Below are 27,022 nucleotides of genomic sequence, written 5' to 3' on the forward strand. Positions count from 1 at the left end.
TCTCTCATGACTGATGCTTAAATTATCCTGTCATATCACACCTCAAAATGGGCTCAACTTGTGATTAATTTTAGGCCAATGTAGGGATAATAAATTGATCTATGTATCTATGTCTATATGTATCAGGGGCTCCACTGGTGTTACTTAATATTTATTTTTCTAAATGCAAAAATCTACACTCTAGCGGAACAAAGAGAAAAAAAAATCTAAGTAATTACAATATAATACTTATCTAAAATATTTCAGTTATTACTTAGAGCTATAGACATTCTGACATAATGTCTGTTGAATTTTTATGGATATTATATTTCCTGGAAACACCTTTTGAAATATAAATATCAAATCAGTATAGTAACCTCATACATCTAAACATGTAAGTGGGAATAATTGTGATCCAGAAAAAGGAATGCACAGCCATTACTGAGTAATGGTACACAGGTTCTAAAGGTTAACATTTGATGAAAGAACAGTTGGACCATGAAATGCTTGATACACAAGAAAACACTTTTTTTTTTATAAATCATAAATTAATCGTTAGTCGAACAATAAGATCAACTTTATACTAACTCATTAAATATTAATTAATATCCCTATTTCGAAGCATGGCTGCAGAGTTACCACAATTGTATTAGAGAGTCTGGAGTGTCGCTAAGCCTGATTTGGCTGGTAAAACATAAAATTGCCCGCCTTTGAAAATATGAAGACTTGCTTGATCTCCTAAACTAAGCATTAAAGGGACCCGTTTGCTGGTTTTTGTTCTTTTGTTATTTTTTTTTCTACTTTAAATTTGCCCAGAATCACATTTCTTTGTATTTTAGATTCACTTTCTGATTATTTAACTACATAATACATTGAATGCAAACAATTGATTTTGTTTTATATGTACAGTATATGTACATGTCATTATCATTTTATATTATTTAAAACAGCTTTACTTGCCAAAAGATATACCCTTGAAAAACTATTTTTTTTTTTACATAATCCCAAGATTTTTTTTTTTTTTTTTTTTTTACCATAGCACATTATTTCATCTACTGTCAATTTTTAAATTTGTTAACAACAAAAAGCATAATAACAATAGCAGAACCTAACATTAAGTTTAGCCAATTTTCTAGAGGAAACCACAGTCTGCAAAATTCTATTTTGTGCAGGAAAACCTTCATGCAAATAACTACATTTAATAGAGATAGAAAAGTGGAGCAGGGAGAAAAGATTATCTTTGTATTCATCTCCATGTGCTGCTGTATATATTGCAGAGGAAACGGTTATTTAACTCTAGGGATCAATTAGATAAGCCAACAGCAGGTCCTGGGTCAGCAGCAATGAAGCAATGCACTGACATCAGCCCCCTGCCTGCTAATAAACGACAAGCTGGTGGAAAATGTAGAGTTCAGAGGCTAGAAATATTTGACTTAGAGTTTAAGCCTCGCTGAAAGAGGTTTGAAGCCACTGAAGGTGTTTTGTTCTTTTTAAAGACTTAAACACACATACACAAGAAATACACACAGACACTTTGATAACAGTGGAAGCTGACAAGTTTCTCACTCCTCTGCAATCCATACAGACTTGTGTGAGAAAAAAAAAAAAAAAAAGTATTTGCCTGTAGCACACTCATACAGACAGACTTCCACGTACACAATCCTTGAAGGAGCCTTCGGGTGAAAGAACCAGGAGTTCACCAGTAAACACTTACATCCAGCCGCACTCTCTTCATTACACAAACAGAGTTGTCGGCCTCCCACCGTCACATCATGATTGCAACACACACAGGGTTTGAACAGTCGTCCCAGGCCACAATTTGAGTTTCACTTATCCAACGAACCTGTTGCTAAGCGACACTGACTACAAAAAAGGGTGAAAAGAAGAGGGTACAACGAGAGGGAAGAGAAGAGATGAGGAGTGGAGAGGCTTGTTTCTTTTTGCCTCCCAGCAGAGATCTATACCGTCAGTTCCTTGCTCGGAGTTGTAGGAATCAACAGTTTTATGTTTATAGATGTGTTATCTTACAAGCTGTCTTACAGAGAATAAACAAGATTTGTTAGGGATGATAGACAGAAGGGCTGCCAGGATTGCAGGAAAGGCAAATTGAGTCATAAAAATGTGCGAAAAAAACGACAGGAAAGGAAAAAAAAATAAAAAAAAATCCATTCAATAGGCCAAATGTAAACAAATTAATAACTTCATGTGCTTAAAGAGCTCATCAGTTGTATTTTTCCTCATCCCTGGACCAGTTTATTCCTGCTTGACTGGCATAGAAGAAAACTCAGGAGATGTCTAAATACATCTTTTGTTCTTCGTCTCGCCATCCCCGCTGGGGGATAGAGGCCATTCTCCCACATCCATAAGCACTCATTCTTGATCCAGAGAAATACAACAGTGTGCATTAGTGACCCATTTTGAAGCAGAAAGTAGCACATTGCAGCCCTCTGGCTTTTTTGTGCAAGGGTTGAACAATTTGTCAACCTGGAAACTTTTTGCACCTTTATGTAAAAAAAAAAAAAAAGTACCTCAAAGCTGCTAATTAATTTAACAGAAATGTGCTAGAATTGAAGAATTTCTGTCAATCGGAATGACTGATAATGCAGCAGCTACACTGGGAACTATCTATGGTGCTGAACCATTTCATTGCTATTCACACAGAACATCCTGTGCCCTTTCTAATCATTAGTGGCGCACTTAAAATGAGCCACAAACTTAAATTAAATTTAAATTTAAGCTGAAATAGTTTTTACTTCTACTTTTTTTTTCAAGGTCACTTTTCTTGCAACCGTTTTCTGACTTATGGAAATCAACAAACACCTGCTGTACTTGAAAGACGTGTTTCCTTTCAAAGTAGTGTTGCCTTTCTGTGTTATCAGTATTGACAGCACCTCAGGGATCACTATGAACAGGATTGATTATTATTCTGTTTTATTATTAATATTTTTATTGATTTTAAAAAAGCTATGATTTCTCACTATAAAAAAACAACAACAAATGAAGGATTTTTATTTTGCAAACAATTTTAAAACAGGACATTTTGTTGAAAATCATTGTTACTTGAGATTTTTCTACTAATACATGTGCTTAGATTATGTTCTTAAATTTATGACAACGCTACTGCAACAGCAAATGACTTCCTTGCAACTTTTAGCCAAAGATTACCTTGAGAGATTTGCTGGTTAGTGGAATCCCAATTTTACACTCTACAGACTTTGATCACAGCCTCAGTAACCATGCTAAATTTGCTAATAAATTATGCTTATAAGACAGTTTATGATTTCAAATAATTCTTTCTATTACCTGATTAGGAAGGGCTTTTTATACGACTCTAAAATTACTTTAAAAATTAATAAATCTAAAACATAACACAAAAATCTATTTTTTCTCTCTCAGACTGTAATTCACACTATGGTGTTTGTCTTATTTTGAAACTATCTCAGAAAAAAAGGTAAAACAATTCATGTGACATTACAATTTTAAGAGTAGAAAAAAGAAAAAGAGAAATGTAAATGATCAATATTCTGTCTAGTAAGGAAAAGTTATAGGATATCATGTATTTTTTGCCAATACAGATATCAGTCCCACACATTGCAAGATTGTACTTTTAATAGTTCTGATATTTTATCATTTTATTGATAGACAATATAACCACGAGTACAAAAAGGTGTTTTTTTTTCAGTTCTTTAAAGAAACTGGGTTGGCATTTTACTACACTAGTTTTAAGAAATAAGCCACAAAAACTGTAAACGGTGCATTTATAGATTTTAAAACATACCTCCAAGGTTAAGAAAGTGGTGTATGGAGAGGTCTTATGCAACAAGGATAAAACTGTACTAAACCAAACCTGTTAACCTATATGATAACTTCCATCAAATTCATTCTCTGTTGCACACATTTTTTTGTGATTTAATATTTCCTGTTTACTTTCCATCTCTACATCATTCTACCGATTAACGACATGAGGATCGGGCCCAAGGTAATTTAATTTTAGATCAATTTAAGATAAACGTAATCTACCAAACAGATCAGGGACCGACACGTTTGGATCAGATTCATCATCATCTTTATCTTGCAGTCATTCAGCAGACACCACAGTCAATAAACCCAATACACTGAGTGAAACCGTATTGATCCACTTTAATGATGAGCTGGAGTCTGTGGAATACCCTTCCAGCTTTAAGGATGGACAATCTTTTGTTGTTTATCACAGAAGGATTCCCAGTAACTCAAGATTTACCAGACGCTGTATATGTAGTTGACATTAGTTGATGTATATGAATTAAAAAAAAGTAAGCTCAGTATGCAAAGTAAATCTGTGAAGTTTATTCGTAAAGATGAAAATAGGCATTAATAAAATATAAATCACAATGTGATACGCAATGTGCCTAAAACAAGCTTAAATCAGTAGAATTAAAACAATGCAGTTTGTACGCCCTATAAAACTGGAACTTTTTTCCTTTTACTTTCCTTTCATTAAATTAAAGCATGTACTTTAAATTCACTAAACTAACCTTAATGTCGATACCTAAACTGGATAAAAAAAGTAAACTGCTTTTGCCCAGGCCAGCACGCTATACGTAGCTCAAAATTGACAAATTGTTTGACACAGTTGATTATTGAGGCCATGAGCCTAATTTCGCTTGATTCACTGAGACAATGTTGAGTAGCAACACTCCCTGCTGTAGTTGATATTGTTTCACGCTAAACATCTGTCAATATTTGTGGCATATTAGCAGCAAAACAAGATATTGTGGCACTAACAGTATTAAAACTGCTCTTCAATTCATTTTAGAAGAATCTGTTTCACAAAGTAATGATGGTTTCTGCCAGCACACAGCTATGTGTTACTGAGTTAAATGTGTGGTATTATTATGAGTCCCAGATGTGAATGAGTGTGTATATTTCTTTGAGATACAAATTTTGAGGTAGAGGAATAAGTAGTGTTTGATTTTGCCAGCTTGACAGCCTGTTAGGCTGGACAAAAGCAAATGGCCACCTTAACAGATTAAAAGAATTAATAATATTAATTGAACTTTATTGATCTCGCAATGGAGAAATGTACCTCTGCATTTAACCCATCTACTTGGGGAGCAGTGGGCTGCCATCGTGGGGCACCCAGGGAGCAATTTGGGGTTAAGGGTCTTGCTCAGAGAGCCAGCGTGGCAGTCTATGGGAGTGGGGCTCAAACTGAGAACCTCTGGATTCCAAGTGCAATGCCCTAACCACTAGGCCACCACTTCCCTCTTACTCAGTCTACGTAATGTCTCTGTCCAAAGATCATATATATTCCAAATGAGTTCTTTCACAAAAGCTTTGTTGTCGTTTTTCTGTTTTCCATGATGAGAACACTTTGCCTTATCTACTATGTTAGGTGTTAGCCTATGATAAAAATGATTACTGCAGCTGTCCATGTATTACAAATATCTGAGCTGCACATGTCAGTCAACAATAACAAGAACTGTCACAATAAGATATTTTGTAAAAGGGAGTTTTTCCTTTCCACTGTCGCTACAAGCATGCTTAGTGTGAGGGATTGTATTTGAGTCAATCAGTCGATGCAATCAACTGGTTTTTCTTAGATAGAAAACTTTGAATCGATTTGATCTGGTTGAACTGTAAAGTGCCTTGAGATGACTTGTGTTGTGAATTGCCGCTATATAGATAAACTGAATTGAAATTGAATTGAAATTGGTGGATGATTGTCCCAGAAATTATTACGACCAACTGTAATATTGACATTTTGACACCCTTCTTAACTTTAATAATGTTAATCGCAAAAAAAATGATTGTCTCAAAGATCAGTTAACTTTAACTTCTAAAGAACACTAGGGTCCTCTGGGGGTTCATGAAGCAGGTCTAACAAATTCAGACTCTAACCCAAAACTCTATATTGTTCTAGCAAAAAGTCGGGAAGTGTTTGGTTTCACAACAGCTGCTATCAATTAGTTTAATCAATTTTAACTAGGTCCCCTTAGAGTTAAACGCGTGTACAATGCGTATGAATAGCCATTATCAGAGGAGCACCGATTAAACGAGTCACCATGACAACAGGCAAAAGGAAGTGCCTATTTCACCCCAATGGAACTTGAGAATTTAATGAAGAAATGCAAAAAAACAACATAAAAAAGGAAGATGTGTTTAAAAACAGAGAAACAACGCTACAGCTACAAAGGAGAGGAAGGTGGCAAAGGAGAACATTGTTGCTCCAGTTAATGCGTAAGTTTATATGCCCTATGGAAGGCCATTTTACATTGTGCTCCCTCGGTTATTCCATTTGTAGATCGCTAAAATAAGATTCTCCCTGATCAAAATCCCACTCCTATACGTAACTTTAATAATATATTTTCTAAATTACATTTTTGTAGCAGAAACTGAATTTCAGAAAGAAAAAAAATGAGATCTGATATTGTGATATCTGAAAAAAAAATGTTCATAGTTAAAATAATACAAATGCTGACCAGTAATATTAAGAATATGGAGATCTGTTTGCATGATCAGAATGTTTATTCTAGATGTTGAGAATGTTGTTTTGTTTGAAATGGTCATTTAGACAAAGTGTTTTTTTTTTTCAGATATGAGGAATACATATTCAGTAAAACTAGTACATATCAAAACGGCTTGCCATAGCTGTTACCAGTGAAAATATTACGGGATTATTTCTAGATTGGTAGTAGATCAATATATATATTTAGACGAAATCTTCTGACAGCAGGTGAGGATGAAGAATAAAAACGTTCTAACATATAGAACCTGTGGATCATCTCAGTCATCCCTTATCATGTTGATTCTTTCTTCTTTTAAACTGTAAAGGTGGTGTTTGCAACCGCGCTTCGGATGTTATCATCCTAATAAATGGCCGTTATAACCGGCTATCGGTCCCACAGAATGCCCTCAGATTGTGCCAGTAGGCTCATTAGATTGTTATCATTGAGTGAATCCTAATCCAAACCCTAAATTAATTCCTTTTCCCCGCAGAATTAATGAATCTAAATATGTGTAATCTGAAAATAATTTCAGATAGTTCTTCATGTACTGTAAATATAACTAAATAAAAATAAAATGATACACATCTCGGACATATTAAACAAACCAAAAACAAAATAAATCGCATGCCCTTTCCACTGAGTTGTAGAATCCTTTCCCTATTAATATTTAATTCTCTGTGAAAAAGTGCCGATCATTCTTTAATCTTAATCTTTTCTTTAGATCCTTCTCAAACAGACATGCAATGTTTGTTTTTAAAACCTAATGTGTGTAACTGACCTAGTGAATAATATATACATATATATATATATATATATATTTTATGCACAAAACTACTACAAAAATCTAACTATATCAGGAAATAAAAGAGCATGATTGGTTCTAAGGAGAGCAGAGACAAAGGAGACTCAGAGTTTACTGAATAAACCTGCTACCAACCGGGTTAGCTCAGAGAAGAATGTTACTACGGTGACTAAAAAAGGGAGGTTAGTAAAAACTCTCTTTGTGAACCGGAAAAGTCAGAGTTTCCCTGTTTTCAAGTTTAGACAACTTAGAGTTTTGGGTAAACCTGCTTCGTGAAACGGACCCCAGATCTTGAAAGTCCAAAATACATAAACAAAACCGATTATCAATCTTTATTCACAGATAAATGCACTAGGATAAAAACAAAACAAAACTCAACTCAATAAAAGTGAATTTAAAAAAAGCACACAACCCAAACAACCTTTGATAACATTACGCATGATTTCTCTCTTGCTATTTTAGAGCCATGACCTTTTGTGACAGGCATGTTTTCAAAAGAAAAATGTGTTTTTTTTTATTTGCAACATTTTTAAAATGCCTGAATAAATTAAAGAGCAGCATCTCTTTAGAGGTGAAGCAGGCTACAGTGTCCTTAACGCATGGCTTGATTGTAGTTTAAATAGCACACATCATTTCTCTGGTGATCATTTTGAGGATAAAAGAAGTTTGTTTAAAAAAAAACAAATGATTGAACAATAAGGGACTGTTTTAAACAGCTCTTTGAAAGAAATTGCTTCACACGCTCCACGTCATATCTAAAGAAAATAAGAAGCATCCCCAATAGGAAATGGTATTAGCTTTACTGACTTATTCTACCACGGCAACATCTGAAATGGCTGCAAACAGTCACTATATATTTACTGTGTAATGGAAGAGAGAATCATACTGAGGAGCAACCCCATGAGATGATGAACAGGTTCCATCTATTAGAACAATATTTTTTAGACTTCATCTTCACCTGCTGCCAGATGATATCACCTAAATAGATACATTGATGCACTATCATTATTACGCATGTGTTCAACTCTGAGTGGACCTACTCAGAGTTGATTAAACTAACTTACAGTAGCCTTAATGAAAATGAAAACTAAGAGTTTCCAAACCTTAGTCTAGATCAATTTAGAGTTGAGGATTTAAATCTGAGTTTTTTTAAACCTCCTTACTGAAAATGGACTCCACGTAACAAACCACTATTTGATTCAGGAATTTTGGAGCAGGGATGAATCTACCAACTATGCAGTAGATTTTGAGGACTGAGTTGGAGAACCCTGATCTCGCAAGCTTTCAAGATTTCACCCGCTAATCAGTCTGGAGACTCTCCGTTGAAGAAAATTTGGAGCTGTTCACCAAACGAACGTCCAATCAGCGTTGGCTTTGAGGTGGGTTGAAGTGTGCCGCAACGAGAAGCGTGACAGTTCAGTCTGAAGAACATGGCGGCTTCAGCCGATTAAACTAGCGTTAACGTGGCTATCGAGCAAGTTTTATCGGAATTACAGAGTATTTCTTCACTGAAAGAAGAGCAAACACTGCTCTGGAGGCTTTTCTCAGAGGAAAAGATGTTTTTGCTCCTCTCCCGACTGGTTTCAGCAAGAGTTTGATCTATCAATTGGCTCCTCTTCGTCGTCGCTCTGTTACGTCATATGCAACGTTGATCTGATTGGTTTATTTGGCCCGTCTATCACCAACATAGGCCAATCAGCTAACCAGTATTTTCGCCCTTCCCAAAATTTCTTCTACGTAAGGTTTCCAGTTGGATATGCGGAGCAAATCCATCTGGCGGAGTAAGGTTAGAGAACCCTGCCAAAGAGAAATGTATATAGTTTATAAAAAGTTCAGATATGACAATTGAAACGTTAAGAAATACCATTACAATGTAATCGAAATGTTACATACTTTTACAGTGATTATTTTAGGCATCTGTTTTAAAATAAAGTAATAAGAATAATATATAGTTTGTCGTTTTTTTGTTTAAATCCTTTGCAAATTTCACTTGTTATCAAGCTGTAAGAATTTCTCTACAACCAGTGTTAAATTGTAATCCAAGTCTGTTGAAATAACTGGGACTGTTGCCCTTTAATAGCTTGTTTTTAGCTGATTTAGTTCCAATAAAGACAACAGAGCCAGAGTGTTGCTGTAATATGTCAATCTTGCACTAACAGACTTTTGAGAAAAATTGGCATAGGAAAGGAGACACAGAAAAAGGAAAATAAAAAAAAACTGGTGGTCCACTAGAAATGCAAAGTTTTAGAGAGGAAACACATAAAAAGATGGAGAGGCGTAGGAAGGGCTGACTTGAGAGAATGAGACGTTGAGTGGGACGAAGACAAACTGGGGGGATGTGAGGGATGCTGGATGATAAAGGCAGGACATCTTGAGCCTTTTTTTAAGATATCCACCCACAGCAATACACCTCCTGTAACTAAATAAAATTATGTCTAAGAAACACCATTTAAAAGCCAAAGCAAAACATAAAATATTACCTTAAAGCACGTAAAGATACATCTTTTCATCAAGTCTGGCATTAGGAAATATATTGAGATTATACAGTATACAGAGCCAGTGATTTTATTCATAGAAGCTCAAATAATTCACCTGGCCATGGATAAAAACGTGAGCAGGTTAACTTATAATGTAACTGTAACCTACCCTAAACACTATAGAATAAGATATGAACTAAATGTTTTGAAGGTGCTACAGTAAATCGGTTTGGAGTGCACCTCATGTATACTTGTGCAGCAGAAGATGTGGGATACTTTGGGCACGTTTCTCCTCCAATGCAAGCTATTTTAGTTATCAGTAGATTTCAATTAAATAATTAGGTGGCCTCTGCCAGAAACTCAAAAGTGGGTTGTCATTGAGCAGATTAATGATCCTAACATGATCAATAAACAATTTAACACGCCTTCTTTTTTGGCCTAAATGCCAAAGGAAAACATGCATGGTGAGCTAAGTTAATTAAAATTGTTTTGATAATTACAAAACAAATAAGTAAATAAAAATCACTACAAATTTCTCATTGTAATGATAGATTAAATGTATTAATCTATTTATGGTTCGCTGTGTCTGTTTGTATGGTTTACTGTTTATGAGCAATACTAAGAAGCATGTTAATGATCAGGAGATTAAAAGTTGCAAAACACTAAATGGAAAATAAATCTAGTTACCTTACAAGATAGAAAAGGAGACATTTGGTTCATAAGGTTCAATTTTAATATATAAGACTGAGCATTTAAATGTTCCACCCTGACCTCTACACATTTCGCTGTAGATCCACTGAACAATATCACAATTTGATTGCTAACGGAAGAAGGGATGCGTGACATAATCGGCCCCCTATCGGTATCGGCCTGTATCGGCCTTAAAACTGAATATCGGACATCGGCCACCCCATCGATATTTAACCCGATATTTGATCAGCTTCTGAGTTTCTAAAGTCTAAAAAAAAAAGAAAAAATATTACTTCTTCTTCTTCCTCAAAAACTTATTTTTTACAGACTTAAAAACTTCTAAAGACGAGGGAAAACATATTGATACATTAAAATATCACAATATCTTCATATGCTGATATATTGCCATTTAAAAACACCATATCAATCTCTTTTACTAATGAAATATTGCTATATGTCATCGTTATGCTACGAAATCCCCCGAAAATTCATGAAATGTTGCCATATTTTTATATGTTGATACACTATATTGCCAAAAGTATTTGCTCACCCATCCAAATTATTGGAATCAGGTGTTCCAATCACTTCCATGGCCACAGGTGTATAAATTCAAGCACCTAGGCATGCAGACTGTTTTTACAAACATTTGTGAAAGAATGGGTCGCTCTCAGGAGCTCAGTGAATTCCAGCGTGGAACTGTGATAGGATGCCACCTGTGCAACAAATCCAGTCGTGAAATTTCCTCGCTCCTAAATATTCCACAGTCAACTGTCAGCTGTATTATAAGAAAATGGAAGTGTTTGGGAACGACAGCAACTCAGCCACGAAGTGGTAGGCCACGTAAACTGACGGAGCGGGGTCAGCGGATGCTGACGCGCATAGTGCGAAGAGGTCGCCAACTTTCTGCAGAGTCAATCACTACAGACCTCCAAACTTCATGTGGCCTTCAGATTAGCTCAAGAACAGTGCGCAGAGAGCTTCATGGAATGGGTTTCCATGGTCGAGCAGCTGCATCCAAGCCATACATCACCAAGTGCAATGCAAAGCGTCGGATGCGGTGGTGTAAAGCACGCCGCCACTGGACTCTAGAGCAGTGGAGACGCGTTCTCTGGAGTGACGAATCGCGCTTCTCCATCTGGCAATCTGATGGACGGGTCTGGGTTTGGCGGTTGCCAGGAGAACGGTACTTGTCTGACTGCATTGTGCCAAGTGTAAAGTTTGGTGGAGGGGGGATTATGGTGTGAGGTTGTTTTTCAGGAGCTGGGCTTGGCCCCTTAGTTCCAGTGAAAGGAACTCTGAATGCTTCAGCATACCAAGACATTTTGGACAATTCCATGCTCCCAACTTTGTGGGAACAGTTTGGAGCTGGCCCCTTCCTCTTCCAACATGACTGTGCACCAGTGCACAAAGCAAGGTCCATAAAGACATGGATGACAGAGTCTGGTGTGGATGAACTTGACTGGCCTGCACAGAGTCCTGACCTCAACCCGATAGAACACCTTTGGGATGAATTAGAGCGGAGACTGAGAGCCAGGCCTTCTCGTCCAACATCAGTGTGCGACCTCACAAATGCGCTTCTGGAAGAATGGTCAAAAATTCCCATAAACACACTCCTAAACCTTGTGGACAGCCTTCCCAGAAGAGTTGAAGCTGTTCTAGCTGCAAAGGGTGGACCGACGTCATATTGAACCCTATGGATTAGGAACGGGATGTCACTTAAGCTCATATGTGAGTCAAGGCAGGTGAGCAAATACTTTTGGCAATATAGTGTATATTGACGCGGTATCAATCTATTTTACTAAAAAAATCTCACAAGAATTTGCAAAATATCATGAGAGTTTGTAACAGAACGATGAAATTTCATGAGATTTTGAAAGTAAAATAGCGCGTTTTTAAAAATCAATTTGATATCAGCATATGAAAATATATTTGAGTATATTATTTTTCAAAGTGTCAGAAATGGATAACACAACTGCTATTTTCAATGACTACTTATTTTTGTCCAGCTTTAACATCGGTATCGATATCGGTTATCGGCTACATGAGTTTTAAAATATCGGCATATCGTATATCGGCCAAAATCCCAATATCGTGCATCCCTAAACGGAAGCCCAAAGTGTGAATGTGTAAAGCAGAAAGACACATGGAAGCCAAGACAAACCATTGCCTCTTTTCCTCCTCCTTTCCACGTCTCCCCGGTTGCATTTAAGCAGCATATTGACTTTATCCTTTCCTGTTCTATCTAAAGAATAAAGGATTTATATTAAAACTGTGCGTCATTGGGAAGAATCTATAGTGGATATCCAGCATGCCTGACAAAACACATCCAATCCAACCTCCACACTTATGTAACACAATGTTCGCAAACCCAGACTCACTAAAACAAAGCACCTTTAAGCCTGACAGGTGTGTCTGTTCAGATCAGTTACTCCCCCTCTCAGCATGCACCTTCAGAATATGCTGGTGTTAAATACACATCAGTAAATAAAGGAATTTGACAGGACAAAGCATACAGACAGAAAGAAGAGAGAGACATCACAGGGAAGTGACGGGTTTCCATTGGATATTATTCAGACAGCATGTAGACGAACATGCCTTTGGACACAGACTCAAACACAGCCACAACACATGGGTTACCTGGCTTCTGCCACAGTGCAGCAGTAACTGCCACTGCGCCGCGAGCTTCTGCCCACCCGGATCTCTTCTCGAGACTTGCGGCGGTTGAAGTAGTCGGTGAGTTTCCCAAAACTTGCCATTTCTCTCCCCCCCCCCACCTCTCAGTCTGTCTTTTGCCCGGTGTTCCTGGATAAATCTACAAAGGTATGCTTCAGTTCTGCAGAGTTTATTGGTGAGTGAACTCCTAATTTTAAATTCTACCCTCTCCTTGGATGCTCGTATGGTTCAGCCGCAGGTCCGAGACTTCCTTTGCATCATTTTCCAAAGCATCTCAAGCTGACTCTGCCTTTCTCTGCCAGGTTTGGTTCCTCGATGGCTTTCCACTGCGCATGGAGCATATACACTGACTGACTCTCTCAAAATAGTAACGTTTGTAACTGCCTACCCATCGACACAGCAGGAGCACTGCCCCCTCCTCCCCTCCGCTGGAGAGCAGACAAGAAGGAGGAGAGAGAGAAAGAAAATGAAAGAGGGAGGGTGTCTCAGCGACGATCTCCTCACAGGCTCGTGGGAGAATATGAACTGCAATGATGCTTGCACCTAAACCCACCCCCTCTTTTTCTCGCTCTCTCTGTCTCCTTGTTTAATATATATTTTTTCTGTGCCTGCTGTTTCATGCATGAGTCTCATCACTTGATGAACACAAACACAGCCCTCAATCAAAGCTGGAGAGCAGAGAACCTCGTTCTCTCCTTTCTGTCTCACCACACACCTAACTGCAATCTGGGGGACACCTGCTCCACAATCACATCTTCACCTGTTTGTCTGTGTGTGCCTGTCCATGTGTGTGTGTGTGTACATACTCTCCTTATCAGTAAAGAAAACAGAAGGCGAGGGGTTGGGGTTGGAAATTAGAGGAAAAAGCAGAGGAAAAAGCAAGCATACAGTGAGGGGCTTTTAGTAAAGCTCTTATTAAAGGTGAAATCCTAATGTTTTCTCACGATCATTTTGGAACTAGACCCAATGTTTGCATCTTCCCCACAGAATCTCTCAGGTGCATGTCCATTTATTTCTTTATACCCTGCAGCTTTCTGCGGTATTCTTTTCCTTTATCCACACGTTTCATTTATGATCAACTCTCCTGCTCCCCTATGAGCATGTTATTCCTTAGTTATCCTGTTATTTCATTAGTGAAATGATAAGTAATGTAATAAGTTATTCTTTGGACAGGAATTATGCAATCGGGATAAAGGACAGCTTGCAGATATTTACATACAGCTTATGAAAAGACTCAACCTTTTTAAAGTCACATTAATTTGGATTAATCTATTCCTATTTTAGTTCAGCGAAGAGCGCCAAAATTATTTAAATTTCTGCAAGAATAGTGATAGAAATAGATATTTTAAGTTTCTTTCTCAGAACAACAACAAAACAAACCCTTCTCTGCAGTTAAAGAAGTTAAAGAAGCTCAATTCCGAATTTTTTTTGTGAAATCCGATTTTTTTCTGCGTTGCCGTTCATATATTTTCAAATATATGCAACTTGTATGTGATCTCCTGTGTGAACTGCCGTCATACAATGCAAGTGTCCCACATGCGCAGTAGAGTACGCAATAACGTCACAGGCTAGCGTGCTCCATGTTTACGGAAGTGTAAACATGGTTGGAAAAGACTAGCGGTCTATTCCAACCATAAAAACTCATTCTTTTCAATATGTTTAAAGATAAATACTGCTCTCCGCATCATCATCTGCCATGATTGTTGTTTTTCTTGCCACTTCTGCGTAGCAAGAGGCAGAATAGTGACCTTTGTATGGTATTAATGACGTTCAGGTTGGATGACTCCGACCTGGCCGTTCACACACAGGTCGCATTGGAAAAGATCAGATTCGTATTTAATTCAGGACCACATAGCCAAGTGGCCTGGGTTGGATTGGAAAAAAATCGGATCTGTGTTCAGATTGCAATGAAAAGATCAGATCCAGGTCGCATGTGGGCCAAAAGAATCGGATTTGGGTCACTTCAAGCTGCAGTGTGAACGTAGCCAAAGACTATGATGGTGATGATGATGTCATGGCTTTGTTAGCTTCTGACAGGTTCAATGGAGGCGGACCTGTTCCCCCAAACACCAGACATCATTTAGACGATGGGTTTTAGGCTACATCTGGTTGGTCTGTTAGTCTTAATTTAGTCCAAAAATGTTTGAAAATTGGGCAATGTTCGGTCAGTTTGATTTTCTTCCATATTAGTCCAATAACAGACATTTAAAACAGCCGTCTTTTCAACAATCTGAAAATTACAGCCTTTCACCTTTAAGTTTTCAACCAAATGTAGACGTCGTTTGGACATAAATCAAGTCGTCTTTTCATTGTGTTTTCCAACCATTTTTGAGACTTTTGGATAAAATCTTTGTAACATCTAAAAAAAAAATTCATTTTTCAAACATACAGTCTTTAGTTGGTTTTTTTTTTGTTTTTCTTTACTTGCGGCACATTCCTTCACTTTCTTAAGCTCTTCCAAAGCTTCTCCTTTTCCTTCCTGAGCCAAAGGCCCTGTCCAGACCGTTTACTTACATGTGTCCTGACTGATTAGGTTAGAAGTCGACAGCTTTACGTAGGAGTGTGTCACAGCCAGCAGTAAAATCTGTCCAGAGTAGTTATAGCTCTGATTGCAAATAAACATGGAGCCACGTCAAGCAGTCAGCTGTTAGTTGACTAAAAAAAAGGATGACATCAGGTCTTGGAATGTTTCCTTCGATCACACAATTTATTTGAGCTTTAGTGTCACTTTGGTTAATGCAATTTTCTTTCACAACCTAACAGATATACACACACAAAAAATGTTTAAATCAAAGAGAAAGTGTCAATGTAAAGATAGCTCCTTTCAGTCAGTTTTTGCAGGCAGCATCAGTTCACAACTAACTTACGCAGGTTCTTTACAGCAACAAGATAAAAATGTTCGTCTGCGCTATCTAAAGAAACCTGGCTGACTGCACCAAGTTACTGACCCTGCAGCAATCCATCATTCTGAGCAAGGATGTGGCAACAGCTGAGAGACACACAAAAAAAAACATTTTTAGCAGGAAGAAACCTCAACAAAGAACCTCTGTTGGTATGAGCAGCCATCTACTCAACTGGCTCAGGGTTAAGAAGAGAGGGAGGAGAAATAAAAACAATAACACAGAAAACTAAGCTATTTATACTTTCTACAGAAAAGACAAAAATCCAAGGATGCAATGGCAGCAAACGTTTAGAAACCAAGGAAACACAGAGGGCTGCAGCCAGAGGTACTTTCTACAGCGCAGGGAAGTGAACGAGTCATCATTAAATCATTGGACGGCTCATTGGCAGACAGCAGCTGTTTCTAGCTTTAGGTCACAGTAAATGCCAATCCTTCAATAATAAGAAAGCCCATAATAACCTGAAGCACATTATTTTGCCATTAACAGGATTCTGAAGAACTTTACTGCAGTTTGAGGAGGTAAGTCAGCCTTTGATTCAGATGTGGAAGCAGAGAGACTTCTTAAAGTTGTAGGGTACCAGACCTCGAGACCCAGATTTGACAAACCCAGCTTTAGGACAAGATTCCCTAAACTAGTAAAGTGAGCTGCAACTGTAACTAAATCAACATTACACTAAAGAGAAAAGATTTTTAGGTGGTAATTAGAAAAATAAGTTAATATCCCCTTAGACAGCATGTTAAAGTAGCCAACAGATAAGCCAAATTTTAAAGCCTTTATGTGGAGGGTTTTTAAAACAATGTTTTACGTGTGGACTTGTTTTAATACATGACATTGAAATGTAAATCCCAAATCTTCATTTTTCTTTTTCTACCAAGCACTACAGGTCTGTTTCATTTACCTGCCATGGGTCTGGCTCCTTCACCACTAAATCATCCCACTCTTTTCAGGTGCAATTCAGTATTTGTAATCAGGGCTGCAACTATGCTTTCTAAAGGGCATACAGAAACATTCCAGCCCCTCAGCCGTGGCAGATTTTGTTTTATGTTTTTGTCAATAAATCTTATTTATTTATGGATTAATAAAATACAGGACTTTTATTAGATTTCCTTTACACAGCGGCTCTCTGTTCTTTTCTTTCATCTGCACCTCTCTGTCCCACATTTTCCTCAGTGCAGACTAATTTGCTGTTTGCCTGTAATAATTTCCCCAAAAGGATGCAATTAACATAATGAGTACCATTGTTGTATTATTTTATGGAGTTCTTGGGTCGTAGTGCTAAAGCTGCAGAAAGCATACCAGACAACGACAAGAAGCAGATCTTAAACTAGGGCTTTGTTTTCAGGTCTTTTAGAATCTCTGAATCATCAGAAACACAGAAGCTTGTGTTTTCTTACACAGAAGCATGAACCAGTAAACCATTACTTGGTTATTAAACCAACTTTATACCTCATGTTTATAAAACACATCCGACAGCCTTGGTGAATCCCCCTAGAAGAAGAAAATAGAGTGGTGGATTGTGTTGGAAACCACTACAGAGAACAGGATGCTTCCGTGGGAGAGATGGGAGGACAGGAGAACAGACTTTCTTTTAATCCATCGTCTTTCTTACCTTATCATTTTGGGAAATTACTTTTTAATTATATAGTTTTAAAGTCCTGAGAGAAATGTTTAATTAGTCCAACAAGTTCAAACTGAGTAGATGGTACTTAAATTCTTCTTTCTTTTTAAGATCAGGTGTTGGGACCTGAAATTTTCTGAATTGCAGTATTCTTTTATGGACATCTTTTAGAGCGGAAATGGTGCAGTGTTGTTCTAGGGTGGGCGGAGGAAAAACCAGAGGCACATGTCTGGCTGCAAGTCCCCTCAGGTTCTAAATCACCTTTTTTCCTCCTTGAAGATGAATAAATTAACTTACCTTTGTTTTGTTTTGTTTTTTCTTGACTGAAAATTAAGAGTTTGTCTGGAGCTGTTATTTTTAAACATCATAAAAGCTGAATCTGTACTTAATTCACAGCGTTTTACATGAAGAGGAAAGAAACTTCCATTTTGATGTTTAAAATAATATTGCTGAGCTGGGGGGAAATTATGATGCTGCTGCAAGTGCAGATTCACCATCATGGATCACAAAGTTATCAAAGGGAAGTCAAAAGCTGACATCTGATCCAGGTTTTAAATGATAAGCTGAGGTAAAAAAAACAAAGAGGTTAAATAGGTTTCGACAAACATCCACAATAAAGCACAATATTTTTCCGAAGCCTTAGATATACCTAAACTAACACGGAAAAGGTTTAAGTCCAACTTCAGCGTTGCTAATGGCTAACAATTCTCTTGCAGCTATGTGCTCTCATCACACGGAAATCATTCACATCTTTCTCCTGTAACAGACAGAGAGACAGACAGACACAGACAGACAGACAGACAGACAGACAGACAGACAGACAGACAGACAGACAGACAGACAGACAGACAGACAGACAGACAGACAGACAGACAGACAGACAGATAGATAGATAGATAGATAGATAGAAGAACTGCATGCATGTAAAATGATTTCCATGATGGCTTTGTCAAGCTGCAGCCGGGAAAAAGACTAATACAAAGTGAATCCAGCAGAACTTTTTTTGCCTACCTGGAATGGGTGGCAATAATTGAATAAACTTTTGGCTCTCAAAATGGTATGGGTGCTCTATTTGTTGGTACTTGCTGATACCAATACCACCATTTTACTGCGGTATCAGGGCACAGCCCGATACTGCACAAAAGTTTTTTTTTTTGGATGACGTCATACATGCGCCGCTTTGTTTTTAAAAGATATAAATATAAAAAATATAACCACAGATGTCTGGGGGACAGTGATTCGCCTACATGTTATGAATGCTGCCGTACCATAACGAATAAATTATGAACAGTTTAGTTTGTGCCTTCAAGTCGATCGGCCATAGGAAGACGTTATTTGGTTATAACCTAACGGAATATCTTCAGAACGGCTCCAAATTACACAAAACTCATATGGGTGAGTAGAACATGATGTAATAACGTAAAATCAAGGGCCCAATGTAAAAAAAAAAAAAAAAAAAAACCTTTAAATGCACCAACAATCATAATATTTCACAGTGGTGAAAACTTGAGGGATTGTAAACAAAAAAGAGCAAGTCATACCAAAAAAAGAAGAATTTCAAACAGAGCTGCAGGAGGATTCACAGCATGAAGCACTCTCACAGTAACCCATGGCACTCAAAGTAATAATTTACAATTACCAGGAAAAAAGTTACAAGCAGACACTAAGTAGATTGTGCTTCCTGAACCCCTCTTTAGAAAGAAATAATGTGGGTTTTTATTTCCTTAACATTCAGGGACAAAAAGCACACTGAGACCTTATTTTTTAGTTCTTTAGGCTAATTCAGATTTGGGGCTTTAACTTCTGGTAACAATTTTATTAAATATTTCCATTTGTATTGTTGTTTTAAAATATATTTTTTTTTAAACTAAATAATTATTTATTGACAGACTTTGTGTCTTACATTTTTACTTTCCATTTTATATTAGTTCTCTCCTTCATATTCTTTTAACTGAACTGAAATGTGCTTTATGAATAAAAATTAGGAGTTTTAAACCTACTGGTCTGTCTACGTTCCTACTGTGACGTTTGGTCATGAAATCTGGATCACGCTGAGAGTAGAGCCGCCACTTGAAGTGGCTCAGACAATTTTTTAAATCAGAGCAATAACTGCCCCTTGGTTGCCTTCTTCTGTCATGATTCGTGGCAGTAGTGCTGGTTTGCCCTGTTCCAATCAGCCTACATCAGATTCACCTGCTCACCTGAGTATAAAACAGGCTCTCAGGCCAGTCACTAGTGCCAGGTTATTATGAGCCATCAGTGAGTTTTATCCAGCATTCCTATATACCTGTCTGCCTGCCTGACTTTGCCGTGATTCTGCCTGATTCTCTGAGCCCGACTGAACCATATTGGACCTGTCATAGTGTATTTTTGGAATTTTGATGTGTTTTCTGTGCCCTGACCTCGCTCTCCTGGATTGTCTCTAGATCTCGGATCGCCTGGCTCTGACTTGACCTGCTCTCTGGATTCCGTACTCTGGTTTGTCCCCTTGATCATTCTTCCTGTCTCTGCTCTCACAGATCTGACCCTTTGCATTCCCCTGGACCAATGAATAACTGTCAAAGAAGGATTCCTCCAAATCATCCTGGACGGACCTAGGAATCCTCAGAGATTCTCCAGTGATATCACACGCCAACCAGCTTCTTGGTTAGTAAACCAGAATTCCACATTGGAAACATAGCCCTCTGTTTCTGCCTGGTCCGTCAACTTTCCAATCTCCGTCCAGAAGTTCCACTTTCAGGGCACGTCCCACCAGGAGGGGGTGTCATCTTCATGGCTCTGAGGGCTGGCCTACTTGCTAATTTCATTTACCTGCCAGCTCTGCCAGGTTTCCAATTACCCCTCATCTAATCCACCTGCTCCTATTTCTTTATATACAGCCCAGTCCCAGCTATCGGGGCAAGATAATTGAGATTATTCATGTTGTTGCAGATGCCATAAGCCCCATTTACACTACCCATCTGAAACCGATCTGTGCCGAGATCGGACAAAACTTGGATCGGTTAACCATGTTGAGGTTCTTGATTCCAGGTTATTAGAGATTCACTTCCATACAGAAAGCCCATATTCTTATCTTCAGCTACCATAGTGTACAGTCAGATTACACAATACTACTTATACTTTAGCGATAGTATCAAGGTGCCACTTTATTGTATCTCTTATACTATACCCGTTGGTTGTGTTGTTCTTTTTACATATCTCCTTGCAGGTGATGAAGCAGACTTTCCTGTTCTACTTACATTGCAGTGTCCATATAATCTGTAATACTCCCTGTATACTCATAATAAAGCTATTTATATGCATAGATCAAGCTGAACACTATGGTGATAGGCATACTGATCCATTTGTGAAAGCAAAATCTTTTGGACCCTTTTTTGGCATCAAGACAATTATTCTTATTGCTACATTGCCAGAGAGAACACTGTTAAAGAAAAAAATAAATAAATAAGGTTAAACATGCTGAGCTTTGTTCCTTACGACCATTTATACATCACGCAAGCACGGTTCCTCACCTCTTAGTGACAATCTACTACTGCTATACTACAGCGGCACATAGTGCTGAGAGTCATGCGAAGAAGGCAGCCTTTGGTGAAATGACTTGACAGAGTCGGCTTTTGGGAAGTGGATATGACAAACAATAGTCTAATCAAGGCTTACAGATGCAGGAAGCAACTACAACTGTTGAGGTTCATCACACTGCTAAGCAGAATCATCTCTGGAAATTGACTGGCACGATAGGGAAGCTAGTATTTTTATGAAACGTCTGAAATTCCATGATTACGGAGACTGAGTTTAAGGAGATGACACGGTCTGCTCATGCACTCTTTGTTATCTGAGCCTACTACCTAGTACCAGAATTATCACCAGTTTAGCGCGGTTCGGTTGTGTCAGGCACAGTCCGGTTTTCTGTCAGACCAGCATACCCAATGTCAATACACATTTATTGCTTCAGTTTATCTCTTTAGTTTATTCCCCTTTATCCCTTTAGTCATGTACAAAAAAACTAAATAGTTTTTTGTTCTACATTACTAAAGGTTTACACGCCCGTTCAGGTAGTTTAAAGTCAATTTTAAATGCAAATCTGATGTCTTGCGCATGCACATTGACTGTGGGTATGCTGGTCTGACAGAACACCTGTTCAGTTTTGCCTGCCATTTACACTCAGTTATCTCAGTTACTATGCTCGGACCGATCTCGGCACAGTTTCAAAAAGGTAGTGTGAATGGGGTTAATGTTCATGTTCTTGTTCTCTGGAGCCAGTGGGGAGAGTGGGTTTTGGCGTTTTCGTAGTGTTCCTGACTTCCTGTACCTGATCTGCCTCTTATCCACTGAGTGTGCCCTGCTTCTGTCTTGGCTCAGTGGAAAGAGCAAGTTTTTAGCGTACAGTAGTGTTCCTGATATCCTCCCCTTTTTTGCCTTTCAACCACTGACCCTGCCTGTTCCTATGTGAACGTTCTTCCTGAACTCTCTGTTGGACTTCTGGCACTCTGAACCAGTCTGTTTCTGTTCTGATCGGAATCCCTGGCCTGGCTCTGACTCCAGCTTGACCTCCAGGACCGTAGTATCGGGCAGTTGACAGCCCTCAGGCTGGATCCTACCGCGTTAAACGGAGAGGGACTGAACTGATAAACCAGATAAGGGACTCATACGGATAATCATCTTCCGTCAGATTATCATGGTCACTTACCTCTGTTTTTCTCTACCAGTTTCCAGTGATGGGAGGTGGCCCACCCTACTTGAGCCACTGCAGGTCCATAACTCCACGTCTGTTTAAATCAATGCCTTTTAAGTAATCACTGTCTGTCTCGCCTGAATTCTGGGTCCTACATTCTGAGTGAATTACAGGGAGCTCAGGGGATGACCCAGAATAAGATGGAGGGAATAAGTCTCTCAGCTGACCTGGCCGCAAAGGAGCTGAAGGAGGAATCTGGGCAGAGGGAGGTCTGGACTAAGAGTATGGATTTAGTTTCACTTTTTTTATATATATTTTATACACATAACAGAACTCTTTAAAGCCCTGCCACAGATGCTGAAAAAAACAAATATCTTGGAGTCATACTAATAGCTATACAGGTGGAAAAATCCAAACCAACAATATCAGAGTGGGATTATCTTTAGGTTTGTCTAATGAGCTAAATTGTGTTTCAGTGCATTTGCCTATAAGGTTTAAAAGATCTGTTACCGCCACAACAGGTGTTACGGGAATTAATGGTTGAAAGATGCTGTGAGAAGAAAGTGTAGCATTCATTTTTTATGACTGAATTACTGCACAGTCTCCGTGAACTATTTGCAGTTTGTGAATAAGCTGTGACACAATTGCTATGATCAAAGAGGCACCGAAGAGAGACAAGAAGAAAAGAAATGAAGCAGAAAGTCCAGGGATAAGACAGGCTGAAGAAGGAATATCAGCTGGAACACACTAACACATCTGCACACAGAGGGGGAGATGGGCTTTATCGCAGGGCTGCTTTGCTGGGCCTTTAACGCGTGACTCAGAAAGACCATGGCAGTGTTGTTTCTCAGCATGCTTCATGAGAGAGTGCGTCTTATCACTTCACGGGGATATCAAAGATTCTTGTGCTGTGCTTACGTCTGTTGAGTTCTCATGTCTAACAGATTCCTGGGGGGAAGGCTGCTGAGTGCTGCCGGAGTAATTACGGCAAAGAGCTTTCTTAAAATGACATCTTGGCTTTTTTATATATGAATTAATGGATCAGAATATCAATTTTTTTGCAAACATTTATCTTTTGTGAGTATTGATTTTGACTGTCAAAATGTATCTTTATTTAAAATCTAGATAATGTTGACAAATAATCAAGAATGAAAGATGTTAAATGCTGTCATGATTCTGCAATTTTTGGTTCAGTCTTAGTTTTCTTTGAGTTTTCAGTTACGCTTTGTTTTATATCATTCTGTCTTTTCTAGGTTATTTTTTTCATTTCAATTTTGTGCCAATCTAGTTTTTTTGGGCTGTATTTCAGTTCTTATGTATTTGTCGTTTGCCCTCTTTTCTAGATCCTTCTGTCCACACCTGCTCCCAATTAGTTGATTACTCCACTCTTTGTTCTGTTTGGTATTTATACTTCTCCTCTGCAGTTATTCAGTGCTGGATTCTCTTAATTCATTCATTCCTTCCTTGACATGTATCCCCCTTTGTTCTGGTTCCTGTGTTCAGTGATGATTTATGTTTGGATTTATGCTTCAGTTGCCACCATTGGTTATTAAATCTGCAAGAAAAACACCTCAGCTTTTGTCTCTGCATTTGGATCCTCTAAAAACCTCCACACAATCTGACAAATGCCTACCACATGGGAGAGTCACTATTCTTCTACAGTGTATGTTGAAACACATTTTAATTATATTTTAACCAAAATCAACCGTACAATAAAACCACATTAAAAGTACAAAAAAAAAAAAAAATCGAATTACCAATTTTGTCACAATGATAAAAATGTCTTGCAGAAGTTCACTTTTTTACTTTGGAAGAGTGGATTTATATAAAGAAATATTAAAACAAACTTTAAAATTATGTGAATGATTTTATTTGAAATTGAGGAGAAAAGACTACAGGAACAAAAATAACGAGACACTAAATATTATTAAAGACAATTGACAATTATATTATTTCCTTTTTTTGTTGTTTATTAATAATTTTTTACCAGCAGCTTTGATAATTCTCCTTTTCTCATGTATTTATTTTAAATAACAATATAAAGAGATATAAGAGCACTTGAGAAACATTTTTCTAGCTCTCCTGTCATGAACGATCATTAAGGATTTATATTTAATGTGAAGGAGGCATCACATTATCTGAAAGCAGTAACCTTTTAAAGCAAAGGCAAGATAATTAGAGTTGAGAAATTAGTATTTAACTTCATATGTTAGCTTTAATCCCTTAGCCCATCTACCTTCGGTGACATAATGGTCTCTGTGCCTGTAAATCTTCACCACAAATCTGAAATTTCCAAAGCATTTACAAAAATACAAAATCCAGCATCTTCAATGAGATGTATCTTGTTCAAGAAGCTGAACAGGAAGAGAACAAACACATGTACAGCACATGGAGAACGTGCAAACTGTAAAGCCCTTAATAATATAAAGAACATTTATAATTGTGATGACTTGTTACCTTTTTTACCCATGTTTATTCCAAGGCTAAAGCCTCACATGTCAGGATATGTGGTTCATCAATTTAACAGTTAAATTAGGTATCGGATATCTACCGATACGCTCTGCCCAGATATCAGTATCGAATTAGATCATCAGCTCTCAGCAAGAGAGAGTAGGGGAAAAGATGCATTATTCTATGCATCACATGGGAGGAAAAAACCTACATCACTCTGGCATCTTTTTTCCATCTCACTAAAAAGACTTTAACATGAACAAATGATTAAAAGGATCAGCTCTGAAATCAGAATTATTTAACCTTTGGTCTAAATTGAGAATGGTAATCAGCCTTGTACAGAAAGAGGGTAATGGAAGAGATCTCTGCACATGCAGAATCCTAAAATACATCACTTGATTAACCCTCAATTATCACCGTCATAGGAGGAAAAAGTACCAGCTTTGAACTATTTCAAAATTTCTAGATTGAAACTTCGCTTATATGTTTTATATTCATTGCATTTTAGTGGAAACATGTTTCACAACACAAATATTGTGCGTCCAGATTGATGTTTCAAAGTCAGCCTTCATTTTCCTTTCCGACTGAAAGTAAACAACAAAAATGCAAATAATGCATTATTTATGTCTCTGAACTATTTTCAGAGGCGAAGAGCGAATTCTTCCTCCTTGTGCTTCTAAATTCCTTTCAAAGGTTTGATGGTCAATTCATGGCTTCAGCGTTCATCCTTTATGAAAGTTCCTTTCTGTTGCCCCTCAATCACCAATTCTTGCAGCCAACTTTTTTTTTTCTCTATTTTCTCTATCCTTATTTCAAACACTAATATTTATTTTTTATCTTTCAAGAAAATAACAGCAGATTACTACAATGAATGCAAAGATTTTCACAGGATGTCTGTATTCTTGTTTTAATGAGTTTGCTCCATTAAATCCTTTTAATAAATATGTTTAAAAAGAATTAAAAGATATAATAAATAATCATTGCATAGCAAAACTTCTCACCAATGGCTCAAAACTAATCTGGCACTGATGACTGGACTGAAGGCTGTTTAAATAGAGACTAAAGCAGGTAAATCAGATGAGCGGTAATGAGAACTGGCCGGAGCTAAACAGGTGAGTGAAATGAGTAATAAGACCACATCAGTGCCAAGATCATGTAGTTCCATTTGAAATTTATAGGGCTCACCTACAATTAGCCAATAATTGTAAAGTAAAAGAAAATGCTACATGGTTACCAAGGTTAGGTTCTAAAATAATAATTTTAAACATATTCACAGCTCCATTTAATTTATTATTTAAAAATGAATAGAGACATTGCATTGAATTAATTAAACATTTTAGCATGACTTAACTCCAGCTTTACATAACCCTAATCTACATCTTCCTCCACAGATTCTGAATTTGATTTAAGTTGGAATTCAAACTGAGCTACTCCAGAACAACGACTATAGTTCTTGTCAGAAGAAATATGTTTGTAAGATAATAAGGGCACTACAAGCAGATTTATTCCAGGGGCGTAAATAATTTTAAGATCAACTGAAATTGTTTTTTTCTGCTTCATAGCCATTCGTAAGATCATACAATAATACAGATACCCCAAGAGATTATAAAGCCATACTAACAAAAACTACTAAGGTAGTCTGAATTAGTAAAGGATAAAAACAGGAAGTATTCTAAGTAAAGGAACTGACAGATAGCTTGCAGGTGGTATGGAGCAGATGGGAGCATAAAGTCAATCAAGGTCCTAAAACAGACAGCAATATTAGACAATATTTAAAAAAATGGAAGTTAGATTATTGTGTATAAGGCTGTATTTTTGCAGTAGAATGACTAATCTGAAGTGAGGAATGCAACAGCTTTAAGACTCTCTAATATTACCCTACCCTTTGAGCTTCATCTATTTCTGTCATTTCAGTGTTCTCTGTCTCACTCAGCTCAGTCTACCCAGGGATTTGGACTCAAAATATTAGTTTGCCTGCTGGGCAGTACAGTCGCACCATGCTGCCTCTCAGATCAATGGACAGCAGCTGGAGAGAGGGTGTAGCACAAATTATGACAGACAAGAGAGGGATGAAGAGAATTTAGATGGAGAAGGATGGAGAGAGGAGAGGTCGATCGATAAGTTGAACTCTTTAGCACAAGAGCCTGCAAACACACACACAGCCTACACCTTTCATTTAGCATTTATAGCGACAAGGGATCACAGTGCAGTAAATATCAGCACTCAAAGACACACATACGCACAGAGGGATATAGATAGGTTTTCTATA

The 27,022-nt window shown here is 37.7% G+C and overlaps 1 protein-coding gene across 3 annotated transcripts in view; it reads right to left on the reverse strand.

The window, feature by feature from the left end:
• Positions 1-27,022, reverse strand: part of LOC119793810 (ankyrin repeat and fibronectin type-III domain-containing protein 1) — a 233,314-nt gene that overhangs the window by 174,277 nt on the left and 32,015 nt on the right. Inside the window, exon 1 of one of the 3 annotated variants that reach the window (XM_038301083.1) lies at positions 13,074-13,546. The exons of the other annotated variants lie outside the window; for them this stretch is intronic. Within the exon in view, the coding sequence (XP_038157011.1) occupies positions 13,074-13,192 (119 nt within the window). The 5' untranslated portion in view covers positions 13,193-13,546. Of the gene's footprint in view, positions 1-13,073; positions 13,547-27,022 lie in introns of those variants that run through there. 3 annotated transcript variants of the gene reach the window in all.

The sequence above is a fragment of the Cyprinodon tularosa genome, unplaced genomic scaffold (genome assembly GCF_016077235.1).
Source record: "Cyprinodon tularosa strain WSP-4 unplaced genomic scaffold, ASM1607723v1 ctg46, whole genome shotgun sequence".
NCBI lineage: Eukaryota > Metazoa > Chordata > Actinopteri > Cyprinodontiformes > Cyprinodontidae > Cyprinodon > Cyprinodon tularosa.